The 19481-nt window shown below is 42.5% G+C and overlaps 1 protein-coding gene across 7 annotated transcripts in view; it reads left to right on the top strand.

Moving 5' to 3' along the window:
* The window catches only part of cpeb3 (cytoplasmic polyadenylation element binding protein 3), a 31320-nt gene extending 16150 nt beyond the window's left edge, over positions 1-15170 (top strand). For 5 of the 7 annotated variants that reach the window (XM_026356963.1, XM_026356960.1, XM_026356961.1 and 2 more), the window contains 7 exons: positions 1927-1950; positions 3447-3614; positions 4624-4713; positions 10654-10772; positions 10963-11077; positions 11561-11742; positions 13075-15170. In XM_026356963.1, the coding sequence (XP_026212748.1) occupies positions 1927-1950; positions 3447-3614; positions 4624-4713; positions 10654-10772; positions 10963-11077; positions 11561-11742; positions 13075-13302 (926 nt within the window). In that variant the 3' untranslated portion in view covers positions 13303-15170. The remainder of the gene's footprint in view (positions 1-1926; positions 1951-3446; positions 3615-4623; positions 4714-10653; positions 10773-10962; positions 11078-11560; positions 11743-13074) is intronic. The other 2 variants (XM_026356964.1, XM_026356962.1) reach the window with 1 other exon arrangement.
* The last annotated feature ends 4311 nt before the right edge of the window (positions 15171-19481 follow it).

Raw genomic sequence — 19481 nt, 5'->3', positions numbered from 1 at the left:
TTGTTGAAATTTGCTTCATTGTAAGCCACACTTTGCAATCTCTGAGGTTTCCATTCGTGGCACAGCAAGAATCGGGTCGAGCTTGTTTGTGGGAACATTCGCGATCCTGAAACAACGTGCTGTTTTGGTATAGAAAACTTGAGCTGCATTGGGTGTTAACGTACATTTTTGGCTTTGGAAACGGAAACACAACCAAAAAATCTAAAAATTGTGCAAGTTTTTTTTGCAGAGCTCTCAGATGTGTTTGTGTCTTTTTTTACACAATACAGGGAATGGGAAATTAGTTGAAAACCCCAGAACAAGCAAATAGGTCAACTTTGACCAATTGCATATAATTTAACTTTCTGGCTAAATTAATCTGATCTAGACTAAAAGGTTAAAGGACTGTGAGATGTGGTTTGAAACCTCTAGTGAAAAACCAGTAAATTGACATTTACTCATTTGAACACAAAATCTAAACTCAAGGTAAAGCTTTTTACTAGCTTTTTCCTGACTGCACCATATGTCTTCCTTAGTGCATGGCATTTGTCATGGAAAAAGCTCAGTTGTCATCGCATCATCAAAGAATGGAAATTTAGTCTCTTGGTGGGAAATGAGAAGACGCTGAAATAACATTGAAAGCTGCAGGAAACACTAGAAATTAGGCTGTGACTAATTGGAAACAGTGTTCTGTGTTCATACTGGCAAAACAATAAGCTCAAAGTCCACTTGCGAACATTTTCCAAAGCTTTTAACCAAATCTCACAGTCTTTGTCAGCTAATAGCGTTTGCTCAGTTGTCATGGAGATAGTCAAATTATCATCACCTGACAACAAAAGTGCCGTTGTGTTTTTCTTATTGGTCGTATGTGGGGGGGAAAGGCCTGTGACATCACTGGAAAGTTCTGGAAAAAAGCTACTAATTAGACCTTGGTTAATTAGAAACAAACTTTTTGAAAAAAATAAATTCTGCCTTAAGCATTTCTGTGACTTTCAACAGCATGTTATGGTCTTCTACATGAATTATAGATCACATGATAACTGTTGTTGTATGGAGGAGGTGACCATGAAATGTTGCTGAAAGTGTGAAAATGGACTTTAAACCATTTATTTATTTATTTTTGTCAAAATTCTATTGTTGTCAAAACTACTTTTGAGTTTTCAGATTTCTTTTCAGTCACTGCAGTGAAATGAGCATTAAAGACCAAGCAAGATAAGGCATTCTGAAGACAGGCATGTGACCTGCTGATTAGATATACATGATTACAGTGCTGTATTTTTGCCTTGCCGTATATATGGAGCTCTTCAGCCCTGACATCGTAGCCTGCTCTCCACTCCCCATTCCCTCTGCATGTAATCCTTCCTTCTCAGAGCCCCGAGGTTATCAACAACCTCCATACCCTCTCCTTATCCTGTGGGAAGTTTCCACTAGCACCTGGCCTGCCTTAACTGACCTGAGAGCAACTTTTAATATTTCACCAAGGCCATGATGATGACTAACCAGCTCTACGTTAAGTCTGCTTTATGGCCTCATTTGTGAATATTCGCAGAAGATTAGCATGAGCATGAGCCATTGCGGGTTCATTAAAATGAGATTACAATCTCTGGCTATGGGACATCACGTTACGCTTCTAAATACCTCGCCCATTTCCGTGGCTAAACCTCACCTGCCCAGCCCCCCCTCCCGTACAGCATCCGCATGCGTTTGTTGCCAGGGCAGGTGCAGCAGGTTTACTGCGGGCCGATGCCAGGCTGCAATAATCACACTCCTCCCGTTGCCGAAGCTTAGGCGTGGCCATTTGTGGTTTCACTGTTGCCTTAGAGATGTTCCTTTTGGTTCATTTCCACAAAACCCATGTCTCTGTATCTCTTTCCAACCCTTGTTCCTGCCCCGACCCTCTGTCTCTCCTTGTGTCTCTTTTCCTTCCCCCACTGTGCTGACAAGCAGCCCGGAGCTATGGCCGCAGAAGAGGTAATGTGTAGCATTTTCTCTGGGGTTCTGCTTGACATGCCGGCCGTGTCTCTCCGAGGCTGAGGGGGTCCTTAGTGTGGTGTTCCTATCTGCTTTTCATCTGTGCTGTGATTGAATGTAATCATATTAATTTTGACATGCTGTTTTTTTTTTTTTCATGTTGTGTATTTAATCAGGGTGGGCCAAGGGTCCACCAAATCTGTCCATATGAATCATGTTTTGCTTGATGGTGAGAGGAAAAAACTCTACTACTAATTTTCTTTTCTCTCTATTCTGAGTCAGTGTTCTACCTGTAATGTAAACAATTATATATAATAAAAATTATTTTTATTTGCAGTATTTGGTATGGCAGCATGATGTTGCCAACAAATCAAACACTAAACCTCAAATGTTAAAGCATGTTTGGTTTGTGTTCTCCCAAAATGAATTTGGAGGGTTTCATGGACGAGTATGCTGACTCAGATGTGATTCATCATCTGAATGGCAAAAGATAGGTGCTTCCAGTTTGGCTCCTGTCTTGATTTTTATTTTGTGCTTTTTAACTCATTCTGTCTTTCTTCAGCAAGGAGGAAAGCTGCTGTGTGACATTTTTAAGGTCACTGCAATACTGGGCTGGGGTTATACTGTATATGTTTTAGTTGAAGTGTGATGGAGCTGTCCAAGTGCAGCAAATGCCTGAATCATACTGCTTCCAATAGAAGGTGGTCACAGGAGGAGACGAAGTGTGATATTCTTCTCTGTGCAAGAGCTTCATTAATTACAATATCTATCGAGCATCTATCAAACCATGCTGAAAAAAGAGGGGCAAATGTAGCTTTACTGCATTAAAACATACATATTTTACACACAGGTATTAAGACATTGCTGCACCAGTGGAAGCCTCTCGGTGGGAAATGTGGTTTGTTAAAACTTCCACAGGCACAATATGTCCGACTAGGAGACAGTACCATAACCATGCTCATTACTGACTGATCAACAGTTCCTCCATTCTCATTATGTTCAGCATGTTGCCTACAGGTCAAGAAGACTGGTTTATGTTAGGATTATTAGCAGTGGGAGTTGACGACATTATGACAAAAGTATTAGAGATATATGGTTAGGCCAAATTTACATGGGCATTGAGGTACGACAGTTAAAAATCACCTTTTTGAGAAGCCTTTCTAAGTCTTCATGTGGTCTTTAGTCCAACATGCTAAATGAACATGTAATCACTTACCGCATTGATAGTCTGTTTAATGTTCTTGGACACACATATCGGTATATTGGCATTATACAGAATCAGGACAAATAGAGAGTGTGGGGTTGAATAAAGGCAGACAGTCATCTCCCACTGCTGACAACAGCGTACAGTCACATTTGGTATGGTAATCTCAGTATCCAGCGTATTCACTTCATCTCTCACCCCTTTTACATCACACTCTTGTATCTCTCTGTCCTCCCCTGCTATCCCTGTCTGTCTTCCTGGTGTCCTCCTTTCTCTTTTCCTCTCCTCCCAGGTCGTTCCTGTCTTTTCCCCTTTGAAGATGGTTTCCTCGACGATGGCCATGGCGACCCCTCCTTGACCCCGGGTCTGAACTCACCAACCCGCTGTCAGAATGGAGAGCGGATGGAGCGCTACTCCCGGAAGGTTTTTGTCGGAGGCCTTCCCCCTGACATAGATGAAGGTAAATTAAGGATCTAGTCATGCGAGAAGGGTTTTTCACTCCTTGTCCCACTACACTTTTTCTGCACCACCCTGCTGCAGATTTAAACTGGAACATGCTGTACAGTACACTCACAATTGGAAGCCTCCCAGTACAATCTGTTTCTGGCTGTTTGCCACTAACTCTTACAGTGAGGTGTTTGAGCATGACTTAAGGGTTCTTTGAGTTAATAAATTGACACACTATTTACACGCTGTAAGATTTTATTACAAAACCTGCGATTGCTGTACATTATGGGAAATCTGCAGCATTCGTGCTTAGGATTAAATGTGTCATTCATGTGCATTAAATATGTACAGTTTGACATTTTCACACCTGAGTCACTCAGTATAATCAAACCAGTTACATATACAGTATATGGTAGAGGAAATACCCAAATCTTTGTATTTAAGTAAGGGTACCAATACTATGCTGTTAGAATACTGTATGATTGATTAATCCATTAATCAGCTCATCGTTTCAGCTGTTGTTTAAGTTTAAGTTTTGCTTTAAATTGTTCATTCACTGGTAGTGTAAGTAACAACTAAAAGCAGTTGTTACATGAAACCTAGTGGAGTACCACAGTTCCCCTGAAATGTAGTAAAGTAGGAGTATAAAGTTGCAATGAAAGTAATATATGGTTCATATGTGTCTACACTGTTCAGAAAGCGCATGCACCGCTGAGTTGACGCACAATATGTGCCCTTAGCTGGTTGAAAAATTAATGAGTTTCCACTGCACGAGTCAGTCCAGTGCAGACTGGATGTGCCCAGCCTGTGTTCCTGTTTAATGCAGTGGCTACTACTGCAGCAGGAACACGACGAAAAATAGACACTCTGCCCCTGTCTCAGCACTGAGTGGGGCAGACAGTCTGTCGCATGCATATTGCACGAACAATGAATGTCACCACGTCATTGAACCTAACGTTCAGCTCAGTTTTTATTTCAATCTGTTGTCATCATTCAGTTTCTTTTTCCTTTTTATTACACAGATGAAATCACCAACAGCTTCCGTCGCTATGGGCACCTGGTGGTAGACTGGCCTCACAAAGCTGAGAGCAAATCCTACTTCCCACCTAAAGGTAAGCGCAGTTTCTCACAGTGTGTGTGTTTTTTCCCATCAGACATCAAAGTCTACACCCATATATACATATCACCTCGGGTGCGTTGCCACTTTAGAATTTTGTAAAGAATCGAATTACTCAGAAATCGTGCTGGGCATGCATGGAGGTGCTGTTTATCTAAGCAGCCCCCTGTAGCTGACTCGCAGAAAGACACATGCAGCGTGTAACGAGTTCATAACTGGTCACCAAGACTTTCGACCTAAGAACTGTTTGCTTGGATGAGTGCATGGGGAGTGTGAAAGTTTTTCTCTTTTCTGTGCAACTTCTCAGGTGTCTTTTTTTTGGTGGGGGGGGCAGGTGATGAGAGCAACACCACTCTCTTCTACATCCCTCCCTCTGGTCTGCCAGTTACTGTGTCACATTAGGGAAGCTATTAAAGACACTCTGGAAATAACTGACATTCCATAGGCAGATGGTAATACGCTGCAGCTGGAGGACCTGTGAAATTCTCTGCCAGTTTCTCCCCCCACTCTCATTTTTCAAAATCCCTTTTTTAGCTTGGGAGGATTATTTTGAATAGGCTTGGCTCTACTAATATCCAAACCCAGGAGGAAAAATGCAGCATCCTTTTAGGGGAATGAATGAGTTTACGGCAACGGGAGGATGCCGTCATTAAAAGGGGAGGAGACGTGTGGGACTAGTGATCTGTGTAGCATTTATTTCCAACTCTGATTTAACCACCCCCCCACTCCAAAACTCCAAGGGAAACGGCTAAAATGTCACATTTGTATCACACTCTCCATAATAAGTGGCAAGGGAGCTTGGACATATGCCTGGTGACAGAGTTCTTAGCACTAATAGCTCCAGGGCTGAGTGCAAGCGCACATCTGCATGTGCGTGTGAACCGTGTAGCGGCTGATTTACAAATGATTCGCTTTAAGAGGTCAGCGGCCGCTCCTCGTGTCAAATGTCCTTCCAAGCTTGACTGAAAGGAATGGAAGATAGTTGTCACTTTCCGTCCTGCTTCACATTAAACTGCCGGCAGTGTGCGTCTGGACAGTTATGAAAGTGTTTTGGTTTAGAGATGAGTCATTGTGGCTCAGTCCAACTTTAGGCACAGGGTGAGACTCATTTGGTGCTTGGAGAGGAAGTAGGAACTAGTTGGGCTCATTTGTTTTAAAGCTCTAACTGGTCAGTGCTGTAATTTCTTTTCTGGAAGTTGTTTTTAATCCAGTTCATGCTGTGTTATACATTCGTGTGAGCATGTTATACTTACTTAGCAAATGGTATCCACAAATGGACAAAATAAATTAAAGTTATACCGGTGCTACCAGGAGCTATTTGAAATGGCACACCCCTGCCTTCTTGGATGCCTCACCCCTGAAATAAAAATAAATAAATAAAAAAGGTGTGACGTCTAATATGTGGCCACTATGGTGCTGTCACACCCTCTCCTATGGCACAACACTGTTGTCACTGTTGTCGGCAATAACCTTGAAATGCTAGGGAGCTATTTCTGTCTGTGATTCTTAGGATAGAAAGAGGAGGAGGTGACGCAGGCTGTGCTGGAGCCGGACCGCTGAGAGCAGTAAACTGCTACGAATGCTAACGCTCGCGTCACACTGCAACAGCACCGTGTCACACCAGCTCGAAGGCTTCAGTAGATAACTGATGTTTGCCTTTAAGTGCAGACGACTTGCTCTCTCTGCTGAGACAAACTCTAAGAGAAACTTAACGACGCCAGTGTTTTCTCAGTTCTTCTGTATAATACAAGTGCGGCTGAGCTCAAGCACTGCAGTGGCAGCAGTCGCAGTATTACATCGTACTTCATTACACAAGCCTCGATTTATCCTTTCACCCTCGGGTGGGATTACATCCACTGAGTGACTTCTTCAAACTGAGATGATTAGTGATGCTTGATTTCACTATTTTTCTACTCTATCACCGACTGCTCTCCGGTTGCTCCGAAGCTTTAGGGCCCACATTTGTTTTGAGGAGAGCAAATGTTTGTGTGTCCCTGTAGCCATCCAGCCAAGCCCTCTTCTTCTTCTTCTTCTAGTCCATCTTTCGCCTCACTGTGCAAGCTGCTGTGAGCAATCGGCCTGTTTACATTTTGTGGCAGATTTAAAGCCCTCTGCAGGTTTCTGACCCTGCTCTCGTGGGATATACATTTAGTGTCATGAGGTTTGGCATCATCTATGTCTTCATGGAAAACTTTCAGAGCTTTCAGGCTTTCAGAGTAGTCCATATAGTAATATAAGTATAGTAAGTGTATGAATATGTGCAGGTTTGCACATGGTTAATAGTAAGTGGAATAGGTGTGCAGACACATGTCAGTTGCTGAGTATGAAATGTCACTACTAAAGCCACAGACAAGACAACAACAAGTTATGATGCTCATGCATCATCATATATCTAGTAATGAATAAGTGGGTATTTCAGCAAAGTCAACACAGCTTTCAGTTGATAAGATAATGGAGAGAATAGGATCACAATGTAGGACTGTGATAATACAGCGACAAGGTGTTTATACTACTTAGTGATTCATCCTGCAGTATCAGTTCCATGTGCTAACGTATCCACTGACACTGAGCACCAACCGAAGACTTTCACTCAACAGCTTATTTGCTTTCTTTCCAACAGTCAGACAAGGAGGTTGAAACAACTCTCATGTCTGCTTGGTGAATATAAATCCACCGCCAGCAGCTTAGCTTAGCATGGAGTCTACATCCAGAGGCCAAATCCAGCTGCCAAACTAAGTCTGTTGTAAAACTGAAGTGTATAAATGTTTTACTGGACATTATACGTATGGCAATGTGTCGTCTAGTTTTAACTCTTTGAGAAGATTGATAGCCGCTTACGATTAATGTGATATGATAATGTGTTTTGTTGTTCAGTTTGTGTAAATATTATTTAATTAGTGAGCTTCTGTGATGAGTAGTAAAACTGAGCTTAATACTACTTTAGGTCATTTCAGGTCAGGTCAGGTGCTGTTGACCTCTCTTATGACTCAAGCGACCGTCCTCCATTAGGGTCAGCCCTTCACGCTGTCATTGTTTGTCGGCACAACCTACTCTGCCTATGGTTTGTCTGTAAACACTGCTCTTCTGGGCAGATTATCCTGCGGGTGTGTACGTATTGCCTTCCTCCCTGGACAGTGCTGGGAGCAGCAAAGCCCTATAAATCTCAGGCACGAGCCACTGCAGATCTGTGCACTCCTCCTGTGGCGTAAGCCTCTGCACTGCGCAAGGCTGATGGAAAAAGAGTCAGATCCCCAGCACCATTCAGATTAAATATCAGAGCATTAAAATGGCCTGGAATCTGATACAGTGTACTCCAGTGCCTTACTTTGATACTTGCCATGTTCCCTGTGTACATATAGAGCATATTGTCAATTGTATTTTTCATTTTTTCATTTGTTCCACTATTAGTTGATTTTTATTTTTAAATTTTAATCAAGCATGTGAAGACCATCTAGAACTTCTTCCCATGTGTGTTTCATTTCACCTGACAGGACAACACAGAGCTCTTACAGTACTTTGAGTGTGAAATTGAGCAGAGCACATGAAAGTGGTTGTCTCTCACTTTCCCGGCCTCTTGCATCAGTTATGTATCTTTGTGAGAGCGTCAATGAAAGTAGCAGCTTTGCACCTATCTCCATCTACTTTGTATGGCAGTCTCTCACGCTCTCCTTCCTTTCCTACCTTTTCTCACTCTCTTCCCACTTTCCTTGTGTCTCACACTTGCCGCTCTTCCTCCTCTTCCCTCTTGCTCTGTCTGGTCTGTCTTTCCTGCCCTGGGTCATAGAACACGTTGTTCCCCTGCTCCAGACTGCATGTGCTGCTGGCTAGCTCTGCCTTTTAATGCACTGTGTGTGTGTGTGTGTGTGTGTGTGTGTGTGTGTGTGTGTGTGTGTGTGTGTGTGTGTGTGTGTGTGTGTGTGTGTGTGTGTTTGGGGGGGGGGGGGGGGTGTCTAAGACTGACGCTTCTTTCTCTGAGGGGAGGATGTCAGTGCTGAACCACATGATTTTTCCCAATGACAAACTCTCTTTATGCAGCTCAACATGGAAACAGGAGTCTTATGCCGGGTGATGATGAGACACATGGTGAGAGATGATGATGCACAACATCGTCTTTGTGCCGAGTCTAACTGTGTATTTCTTGGGAACGGTCCAAACTGGAGTTCTGTGTAGACCAATTACAAAAAGACAGAGATTAGTGAGTCACTTAAAGCAGCCCATTGCAATTAGTTTTGCATTGTGAATATTTTTGTTTTGCGCACAATGGTGCAGCTTGTTATTAGGGAAAACATTATAGGCCCAGTGAGGTTATTAGGCTGTTACTTGACTCTACAGGGCTCATAATAACAACCACAAAAACCTTTAATTAGTAAGGGCCTCTGTGGTTACTTTGCATAAAGCAAGATGCATACAGTCACTTAACACTGCGAATACTAATGTGTTAGAACAAAGCAAAATATGGATCCAAAAGGGACACAGGGATGATTAGGATTTGTTTGTGTATCAGTCCTGGTGAGGATACACACCATTCCTTATGGGCCAGCTTCTCGCTGCTCACTACCCTTTTCTGGGCTATGAGGAAGAATCACAGCAAAGTGGAGATATGGAAGAAGGATGCCATTTTGTTTAGTAAAGCCTTAAACCCCTGACTCCAAAGTGAATGGGAACAATTACACAAAATGTAACTGATAGATATATTGCTGTTTTCAACTGACTAAAGGTTTTAGCTCTAATTCAGTTGAGCTTTGCTTTTAGTGGGTGCAGTAAAAATAGTGCTTTTGGATCCTATTTCACATTAGTCCGCTAATCTGTTTACATACTGTACGAACGCGTCCACCGTCACAGTTGAGTGAGCCTGCTGCTGAGTCAGGCTGCTGAATTATTTTCCTCCTTCACCCGTCTCATCTCATCTGCAGCAGCTCCACGCAGGAATGCTAAAAGCGAAACATGACAGTTGCACATTCCTCCTTGTCGTTTGCACTCATGCATTTGTCCACATAAATTCGTCTGAGTTGGTGTGTGTGCATATGTGTGTAAGGGTGATGGTGAGAGACGGCTTCTAAAAGCGACCTTCTCAACAGACTCTAGAACTTTTGTTAGTAGACTCCAAGGACACTTCAAAAGAAGTGACTGATAAGTTAGAGACGGAGTGTAGTAGTAACAAGTAGCTACTAATCTAATCAGACATGTGCATGTCTCTGATCCAATAAGAAATGACAGTGTGTACCAACATCTGCTGCTTTTTGACAGTATTAAAAATATGTTAAAACTGTTTTCAGCCTTTTCACTGTTGTTGTTTGTGTTGTGTTGTCCTATCTCAGTATGTAGTAGTCGTTTTGTGCAGCCTCTAAAATCAGATCCCTACTGCTCACTAACCCCAGTAGCATTGTGTGATGGATGTACCCTATTGAGTTGGTTCTCTGTCCCTCCCAAAACGGCTTAATAGCTCTGACCTTGGATAAGGTCTCTGCTCTCAGTGCTAAATAATTCAGTAGTACAGAGTGACTGTCTGAATTTCTTTCTTTCTGCCTTGCAAAGACATCTCCAAATGCTCTCTACCTGACCCACCTCTCAGGGAAGATCTGCAGTGTGTTAGGCTGATCAATTTTGAATAGTTCCTTTAGGTTTGGAGCTCTCTCAGCCATTTAATCTGAGGCGGTGCAGGTGCTGGGTGCACTGCGAGTTATGGGAGCAGGCAAGGAAAATGAGGACAGAAGAACAGGCCACAAGGTCATATGGCTGGGTGGAGACAAACTTGTCTGAAACGGAATAATTACAAGGGGAAAAAAGCATCGGGCTTAGTCATAGGATTGTGACTTGCACACTGTAGACAGAGCCGACAGACATGGTCACAAGGTTATGACTTAAACAAAACAACCAGTAGTTCCTGTTTGAGATTATCTGCATTTTTTTCTAAATGACCTTTTTTCCTTCCCAGGCTACGCCTTCCTACTCTTCCAGGAAGAGACCTCTGTTCAGGCCCTGATTGACGCCTGCATCGAGGAGGATGGCAAGCTGTACCTGTGCGTATCCAGCCCCACCATCAAGGACAAACCGGTAAGCAAAACATATGTTGTGATTAAGTTTCTTAGGACAAACACTTTTTGCTTCAGTTAGTTAGAATTCACTGATTCTTGATGTTGGGTGATAAACATAAAGGACTGGACACAGTGTGACATACTGACCTGATAAGAGGTCAGGGCATCATTGCAGTTAAGATATTCTTCTAATTTACTTTCTAACACAGGTTCAGATCCGTCCTTGGAACCTGAGCGACAGCGACTTTGTTATGGACGGCTCCCAGCCTCTGGACCCTCGCAAGACCATCTTTGTAGGGGGAGTGCCGCGGCCCCTTCGTGCAGGTAACACGCTGACTGAGTGGCATATCTTATTTTTGCAACCCCCCAAAAACTCCTGAATTGGCTTCATAAGATAAACTGGCATGGAGTGCCGAGGCTGGAGGCTATAATGAAAAGTTCTCCGTGGGAGAAAGCAATCCTCTACTTAGGTTTCCAGGAACCTGGCCAAGTGGTCGTCCTGTTAAGAATTCATGGTGTAATGGAAGGCTCAGTCTTTCTGTTCCTGGGATAAACATTGCCGGCTTGTCTGCAATGTGACCCCTACTAATTATACCAGCAGTTTCAGACTGCTGCTCTGATGAATAGTGGAGTAGGTTACATTTTTTACATCAGTTAATAACAACTATCACAAAACCTTTTCTTTATTTTTAAGAGGCGCTGAAAACTTTCAATTTGAGAACAAAAGCGAGGGCAAGGTCGTCTTTAACTGACAAAAGGGTTGGCTGCAGCACTAATCACCTTTTTCTCTCCCCTTCTTCCCTGAAGTGGAGCTGGCTATGATCATGGACCGGCTGTACGGAGGTGTTTGCTACGCTGGCATCGACACTGACCCAGAGCTTAAATACCCAAAGGGAGCCGGCCGCGTGGCCTTCTCCAATCAGCAGAGCTACATCGCTGCCATCAGCGCTCGCTTCGTTCAGCTGCAGCACAATGACATAGACAAAAGGGTGAGCAAGTTCATGCACTTCATTCACAGTATCCCTCCACTGAAAGAAGGCAGTGTCGCCACCACAACTGAGGTTTTCTCACTCATTCCCATGGCATGCAGCGGAGCTGAGCTCTTCTATGTATCAGAGCGCTCATTATAGCCGCGTTTTTAACCAACTGCTCAGCACAGACTACAATATCGGAAGGCAAGGCCCGGCTGTGTAATCACGACGCCCTTTGACTCCCGGAGTCACGACAGATGTTTCAAGTTGCAGTCACATAGGGTTGGTTTAATTATAGTAGTTCCCTATACATGTATCTCCACTCAGCCTCTGCAGCAGCCTGCTTATTTTAGGCACGCCGGCCAATTGCAGTGGGACAGACTGTGACCAAGAGAGACTGGTTGTCAGCCAGGAAGCCAAGTCTCTGTAGGGCGGGGCAGTGCACCCTGCCTCAACTATCACCATCTATCTTCAGTGGGGGTGTAGGGTGTCTATTATGACTGGAGCTGGTGTAAATGGATTCTTAAGAAGAGCATCCAAATGGGAACGAGTAAAAACATTCCTCTAAAAATGAGACGCAACAAACATAGTTATTTTTGAACCAGTTAAGTTTTTTTATGATTTCTGTGGCATTATTGACAGTTTTTAAGGATGTATATCCATTGCCGGTCACAGAAAGTTGGGCTCAAGAAGAGCACAGAATCACATGAAAGTGGTTTTCAGGAACAACGATGCCTGTTGCTCGTTTCTTGCCTCCAGCTTCTACAATTCCTTTAACTGTAACTGTCTCGTGACGATAACAGATGAAAGCTCATAAACCTCGGTCAGCCTCATGTCTAAGCAGCTGGTATTTGTATTTAATAGCACGGCAGCACTTTCATTTTCTGGCCACCTTCTCTCGTTTTCCTCGCATAAGGTTGCTGCTCACAGCAGTGGATTTTTGCACTGGAGTTGCAGAGTTTAGCCAAGACGGACAGTCTCCTACTGGTGAAGGAGTTGATAACCTTTCATTTTGTGGTCACACTATAATAAGGTTAGCATTCACCCCTGCCTACTCATGCGCTGAGGCGTCTCCATGGTGACTGAGCTCTTATTTCTTCTTTGCTGGCTTAGTGGTCAAACTCATTGCACTGGTGGATGGGAGGATACCTGCCTCAACACAGAGATTGCCTTGCATGGAGTCTGTGGATAAATGCTTGAAGTAGCCAGCACACCTGAGTCAACATAGCGGCTATATTGATAGATGAATTTGATTATTAAGATCATTTTATGTCATGAATTAATTTGATCTCATTTTGATTTGTGATTTGCGCATGACTAAATTCTACCTCTTGTTCTCCTTCGTCCCAGGTGGAGGTGAAGCCGTACGTTCTGGACGACCAGATGTGCGATGAGTGCCAGGGGGCTCGCTGTGGGGGGAAGTTCGCCCCCTTCTTCTGTGCCAACGTCACCTGCCTGCAGTACTACTGCGAGTACTGCTGGGCCAGCATCCACTCGCGAGCCGGCCGAGAGTTTCACAAGCCACTGGTGAAGGAGGGGGGCGACCGCCCTCGACACGTCTCCTTCCGTTGGAGCTGAGGGGGCTCGTGAGTCAGCACTGTCCCGGTGACCCACACCTCCCCCCTTAAAACGTCCCGCATCCCTGCTACCCAACAGCCCGGGACAGCGCTGCAAGCCCTCACCCCACAACCCCCACAGCCCCACTTACTCCACCCTGCTCCCCACAAACACCTAATGGAAAAAAAAAAGCAAAAAGGATACCATCAGACACATGGGACTTTCCTCATACCACATGGCTCTGAACTCATCATCTAGTGTTCCCCTCTGATGAAACACTGTGGGGGGGGTGATATGCGACAGTCTATCAGCTTAGAATTTGCACTTTGGCACAAAATCTCACTAAACACACAAACACAGGATGGTATGTTAGACACCTGGCTACTTTTCAGTTCCCCCGTTCTGTTGACTGGGTGGTGTGGTACGTCCTGCTGGACTCCCCCCTTACTGAAACAGAGGTGGGACCCTACAAATATTTTAAAAAAGTATATATTTTTTGTTTTGTACTTATCTATACATATATAGATAATTTAAATTTTATGTAAAAGGAGCATGCACTTATTTTCAGAAGCTGTAGTTATATTGCCCCTAGTAAAAAAAAAAATCATTACCAAAGGCAAATGAAATAAATGCATACAGAAAAGCATAATAGGTGGCATAAGATGTAGCAAGATTTATCAACTAGAGCGGGCCCGTATCGCCCAGAGGAAGAATAACATGGCTATACTTGCTCTCAATTTTGACTCTGAAAATATTAATACCTCATATGCGCGATCAGATTAGTTTGCTTTCAATTTCTAGGTCTTTATTTTTATAATAACATTATTTTTTAGTGTTATGTAAGTGTAATGCTGCAATAGCTTTGCTGCTACGTCCATGGTATAAACAGATACCATAAGTACTTTATTCAGGCTAGGGTGTAAAATAATAAATAACAGATCCAGAGAAGCACCTGGTGTTTTACCACGACGAGCTGTCATGGGGGGAGGGGGCACCCCCAGGCAACGATGGCTACCTTTGTGGGGGATGGGGTGGGTTGCCCCTAACTGCATGTTTATTTCAATCAGGTTGATGCATGCAATACATTTTTCAGTATCATGTCTACTATTCGATTCAGCCCATGTTTGCACAACACACTATAGACGTACGTTCAACTCGCACGAAACTGGACAGAAACAGGGAAGACTAGTCAGAGGAATCATGGCGGCTCCGTGTCGTTGGTCAGGCTGACGGGCCACGGCACAGAGCAGCAGAGAAGATACTTACACAGCCAGACGCCGTTGTTCGGGGGGGGGGGGCAACCGTACTAGTCACAAACCAGATTAAATGTAGGAAAACCATTTAAAACTGTCTATGATAAGTGAAGTACTTTTTTGCAGTGATTGTTGATATAATTGTGCAATTTTTTATACCGTATGTAGTTAGGCCTGAGTATGCCTAGAACTGTGATTCGCTTTAACTGTCGTTAATGTCCGACATAGAAGTCCTGTGAAACTTCATAACTAGTGTATGCACATGTATATATGTTCTCTTGTAACACACACTTGCACCAGTATACACAGAAGCCTCTCAACATACACAAACACAGGCCTACAAACACCGAGTCTGGTCCGAAGAGAAGACACATCAGTGTGATCTTAAACTGCAAGCCGAGGTCTGTTTTGGTTTTGTTTTTACATAGAATTAGTTCCACCGTTGACAAAAGCGCACATTGTCGTCCCAGAATGCAACCAAAGAGCTCACGTGTTAGACTTTTAACAGGCCACCTAACGCACAGAGCGAGCAGCCACCCAGCAGAGGAGATGGCGGCCGCTCGTGCGGCCTCCTGCAGAGGAGCTGACGGCGCAGTCAATTTAGACCTGGAGAAGAGGGCAGTTTGTGAAGAAGAATTTGGGGGGGTAGGGGGGAGGGAGGGAGGGAGGGAGGCATAAAATGAAGCATTGAAGCTACTAGAGACTTGAGCTCTGCACATGCTCTCACTACACAGCTGGGGTGGGAGGTGGAGTAACAATCCTGGAACGTGCAGATGTGCAAGACGGGGGTTACCATATTTATCCAGATTTTTTTTTTTTTCCTGCAAAGCTTGAAGTAATGGACCTGCTAAAAATGGTTGACATATATATACATATATATATTTTTTTGTCTTTATCAAAAGGTTATGGTGCAGTTCAAACAGGACTGGGTGGGTGGGGACGATGGGAGGTGTATGGTAGTTATGAATGCGATGCATAGAAACCTGAGTAGTGACTGCTGAAGACAGGGCCGCTCTGCTTTGGGGGTGGGGTTGGGGGGCCAAGTTACACTGGTTTTAGCAGTTTTGTGGACAATCCGAATGGGATCCTACATCATTGCAAGTTAATGTGTGTGTCACCCCTCCCCGTCCCCCACCTGCCTCCTTTGTTTTTGTCCGTGACTTGTGGTGCCCGCGGCCCCTTTTTCCTCTTTCTCGTTTTAGTCGCAAACTGTTTTCTTTCTTCCCTTTTTTCCTTCAGAGTAGATGTTTTTGTTTCTTGTCCAACAAATTCTGATCGAAACCAAGCAGAAGATACTTTTTTTACTGATAGAAAGGAAAAAAAAAAACAAGGCTTAAAAGAAGAGGCTAACAATGAGTAATAATAAGTATCCCTATGAAAGTGAATTCTGGGTGTTTTTGTGACATTTCTTTCCCCACCCGGACAGGTTTTCTATGTTTGGTCCTTCTCTATGATAGATATTTGTTATGCACTACTCTTTGTATCTGAACAGTTTTCGACAGTCAGCAGTTCTTTTTGTTAAAAGACAAAAACACAAAAAAAAGAAAAAAAAAAAGAGAAAGGAAAAAAGATGATAAAGCGTGCTTTCTGACTGACAAGATCTTTTGCAATACCTCAATTTTGAAATGTATTAGGAGAAACTGATATTTTCTAAGTAAGTTTATTCAGATGAAAAATATATATTAATTTAATTCTTCAAGAGAAATGATTTAACAGATGGTTGATTTTTTTATTTTTCTCATGCTTATTTGCTTTTATTTTAAGAATTTATTTTTTTGAAAAAGACAACAACTGAAGGAGTTAGAGCTTTATAACTAATATAATGATGTAGTTAGTGAGAGTACAGTCTACTTTATTACAGGGGAAGTCGAGGCGAGTGTCCCACTGGTCAAATTAGTCGAAACATCACAGGAGAGCAAAAAAGAAAAATACCAGACTCTCAAAGAGAAAACTGAACATGTTTCCCATCTTTTTGTATATTTATAATCAGGCATGTACTATGCTGACCAGAGTGGTGAAAGAGTTCTTGTGTTTGTTATTTTTTTTTAAAAAGTTTTTTTTTTTTAATGTTTCCTAAAAGTATGTCCTCCCTTTTGTTTTGTAAAAAAAAAAATGACAAAAAAAAAAAAAAAAAAAAGAAAAGCAACGTCACCCTGATTTGTTAGCCTGACATCGTTGGGAGTAAAAGAAAAAAACTAAAAAAGAGGGAGAGAGACTTGTGTGAGTCGCCGAACAGCTGGAGGCTGAGACAGAGACGAGAATGTTCTTTTTAACACACAACAGACACAAAGTGTTTTCACCTGTAACTTGATCGAAAGCCCCCAAGGTGCATCAATTGACTGGTGGCCTTCTATTCACGCAAGACTTGAATTAGTCCCATTTTTTTAAGGCTAAGAACCTTGATTCTTTGTTGTAATGTGCAATACTGTTTGTACTGTTTGTAGAAAAGACGAAAACAAGAAAAAAGAGGCATAAATCTTTATTGCAGAATTATTTTCATTGCAAGCATTGTGATTCACTAAAATCATTTTCTACTGTGTATTTACCTACTCTACCTGCTAGTACCTTCCAGTAGTAATGTAGCCTTTGTACTGAGAAATTTTCATTATTTTTAGAAAGTTTTGCTAAAAAAGAAAAGAAATTAAACATATTTACATATTTTCATTTTTATTTCATAGTTTTCTCTTTACACACTTATTTCTCAACCATTGATAGTTATTTCTGGGGGAGACTTTCATATCTGGTCAATGTCATTAATATTATTTTGTATTTTTTTACTTGGAATAAATTAATTTTATGATGCTAATTCTTTAAAGGTTTATTTTTTTCCATTTTTTCACTTTTTTCTTATTTTCTTTATTTTTTTTTTTTTTGGAAGCTGAAAAAAAACCTTTGTAATATTGTTACTAAAGTGTCTCAATTCTTGAAATGCTAAGCTTTATGTGTTAACTCAATGATGTTGCTTACATTAGTGTAAAAAACTGATCTACGTTGGGGAAAAAAGAGAAAAACTACTCACGAGCAGCAGATCGGTGGTTGGTGATGTTTAAGTGATTCGCAATGTAAACAAATGAATGGGTAATATAATAAAAGTGGCCGAATGGAGCATACATGCAGTATGTTGTGATGTAATTGTGGAAGATGGACAACACCACTGAGCATTTACATTGCTTATGCTACTCTAATACCACTACTACTACTAGTACTCCTACTACTACTACTACTACTACTACTACTACTACTAAGTCTACAATAGCTTCCTGACATGTGAGATGTTCCACAGCACCTACTAAACAGCTGTGTGTGTGTCACCTGCTCCTCCTTCTAGCTCCCATCTCATGATGAATGTAAATGTACTGTACAATCGGACTAATCCAGAGGAGCCACTGGTCTTTTTATTACTGATCCCACTTTTGATTCTTTTTTTTCTTCCTGATTTTCAGTTTGACATTTTGTGAAATACACTGATCAGCCTTCTTGCCAGGGGACTGTTAGCTTAGCTTAGCATTAACATCCGATCCAGGACTAGTTCGACACTAAACACTGTAAAGCTGCAGTAGTAGTTTCTGCACATTTCTGTTTTTTACAGAGCAAATAAATAAACAAACAAACAAACAGTTCATCTACCAGAACTTTTACTTAGCGCCTAATTAACAAATATCTCAGAACATTAAAACTTCGTCCTCCTGTGTTGGTGGTTAAATGCTGCACCAGGAGCTGCTGAACACACTTTAACCTCTTTAACACAGAAAAGTGTGTGAAGTATTTCACTTAAAAACAAAACAAGTGTTACTGAAATAGGAGGCAACACGTTTGACCTTCAGACAGAGGCGGCCCTGCTGTTTCTAGCCTTAGGCTAGGCTAGGCTAACACTGAAGCTAACTGGCTTCATTTTCGAGCTTTACTCTCAGGAAGACAGCGAAGTGTATTTCCCAAACTGTCGGACGGGTTTTGTCTTTTAAATTCAGCTTCAAGTGTTTGTTATGCTCCTTCCTCGGCTCATGTGAGACTGTTATCTCTGGCCGGCCTTTTCCTACCAGTTTACACAGCTGGTGCTAACATGTGGCTCTCGACTAGCTCACGCTCCCTCTCCCAGGACTCAGTATTATTCTCCACTACACCACTTTATCTCTTGGCCTTTTCATTTACGTTGTCTTTCACTTAACACGAGTGTTCATGCCTGAACTCTATAAACAAGTGTATGTGCAAATGAAAACGACCCTAATGTGGATCTGCAGCCATCCTGCTGTGTCCCTCCCCGGTGCACTGTGTGTCCTCTCCTGCTCCGTGGGACCTCTCTGGGTAGAGCAACACTGGAGATCTCGTCATGTTGTGATCTCAACATAGATGGAAAAAAAAAAAGATCCGTAATCTGCTTTTTCACAAACGTCCCACTACTTTTGAAATGTACATTTCTTTCTTTTTTTTTTAAATGAACACATCTGTGCTTTTCTCTGTAGGGTTTCATTTGCTGACTTCCTGACGAGGCTTTTCAGATTGTTGTCGTGGACCTACGGTTGTCTGATCTTTTTGCAGTATAACTGTGATTTGAAAACATGGAGCTCAATGCTGCTAATGCTTACTTCTGCTTAAGAATTTGTAGTTCCCACCTTCATTTTTGTTCTTTTTCTGTACTAATGAGCAAATCTTATTAAACGTAGTTGTATGACGCTGTGAAACCTTGTGGTCTTTTGCGTGACGTCATTATTCCCATCATGCACCTGCCAGCTGACTGCCAGCTGACCGCCAGCTGACCGGCAGTGTGCAGTCCAGTGCACCTTTGACAGCTTAATGTCTGGATCATGGTTTAACTTCAGATTCAGATTAGGAGGCAGTGATCAGACCGTCCATACTGTTACTGGTAAAACACAGGGCCCGTTCAGTAGCTCTACTGGAGCCTTAAAACGTTTTGCATGAGCTTCCTCAAGGTGGATGTTCATGTTATGC

This window comes from Anabas testudineus, chromosome 15, assembly GCF_900324465.2.
Source record: "Anabas testudineus chromosome 15, fAnaTes1.2, whole genome shotgun sequence".
In the NCBI taxonomy this organism is placed as follows: domain Eukaryota; kingdom Metazoa; phylum Chordata; class Actinopteri; order Anabantiformes; family Anabantidae; genus Anabas; species Anabas testudineus.
This window is presented reverse-complemented; position numbering and strand designations above follow the sequence as displayed.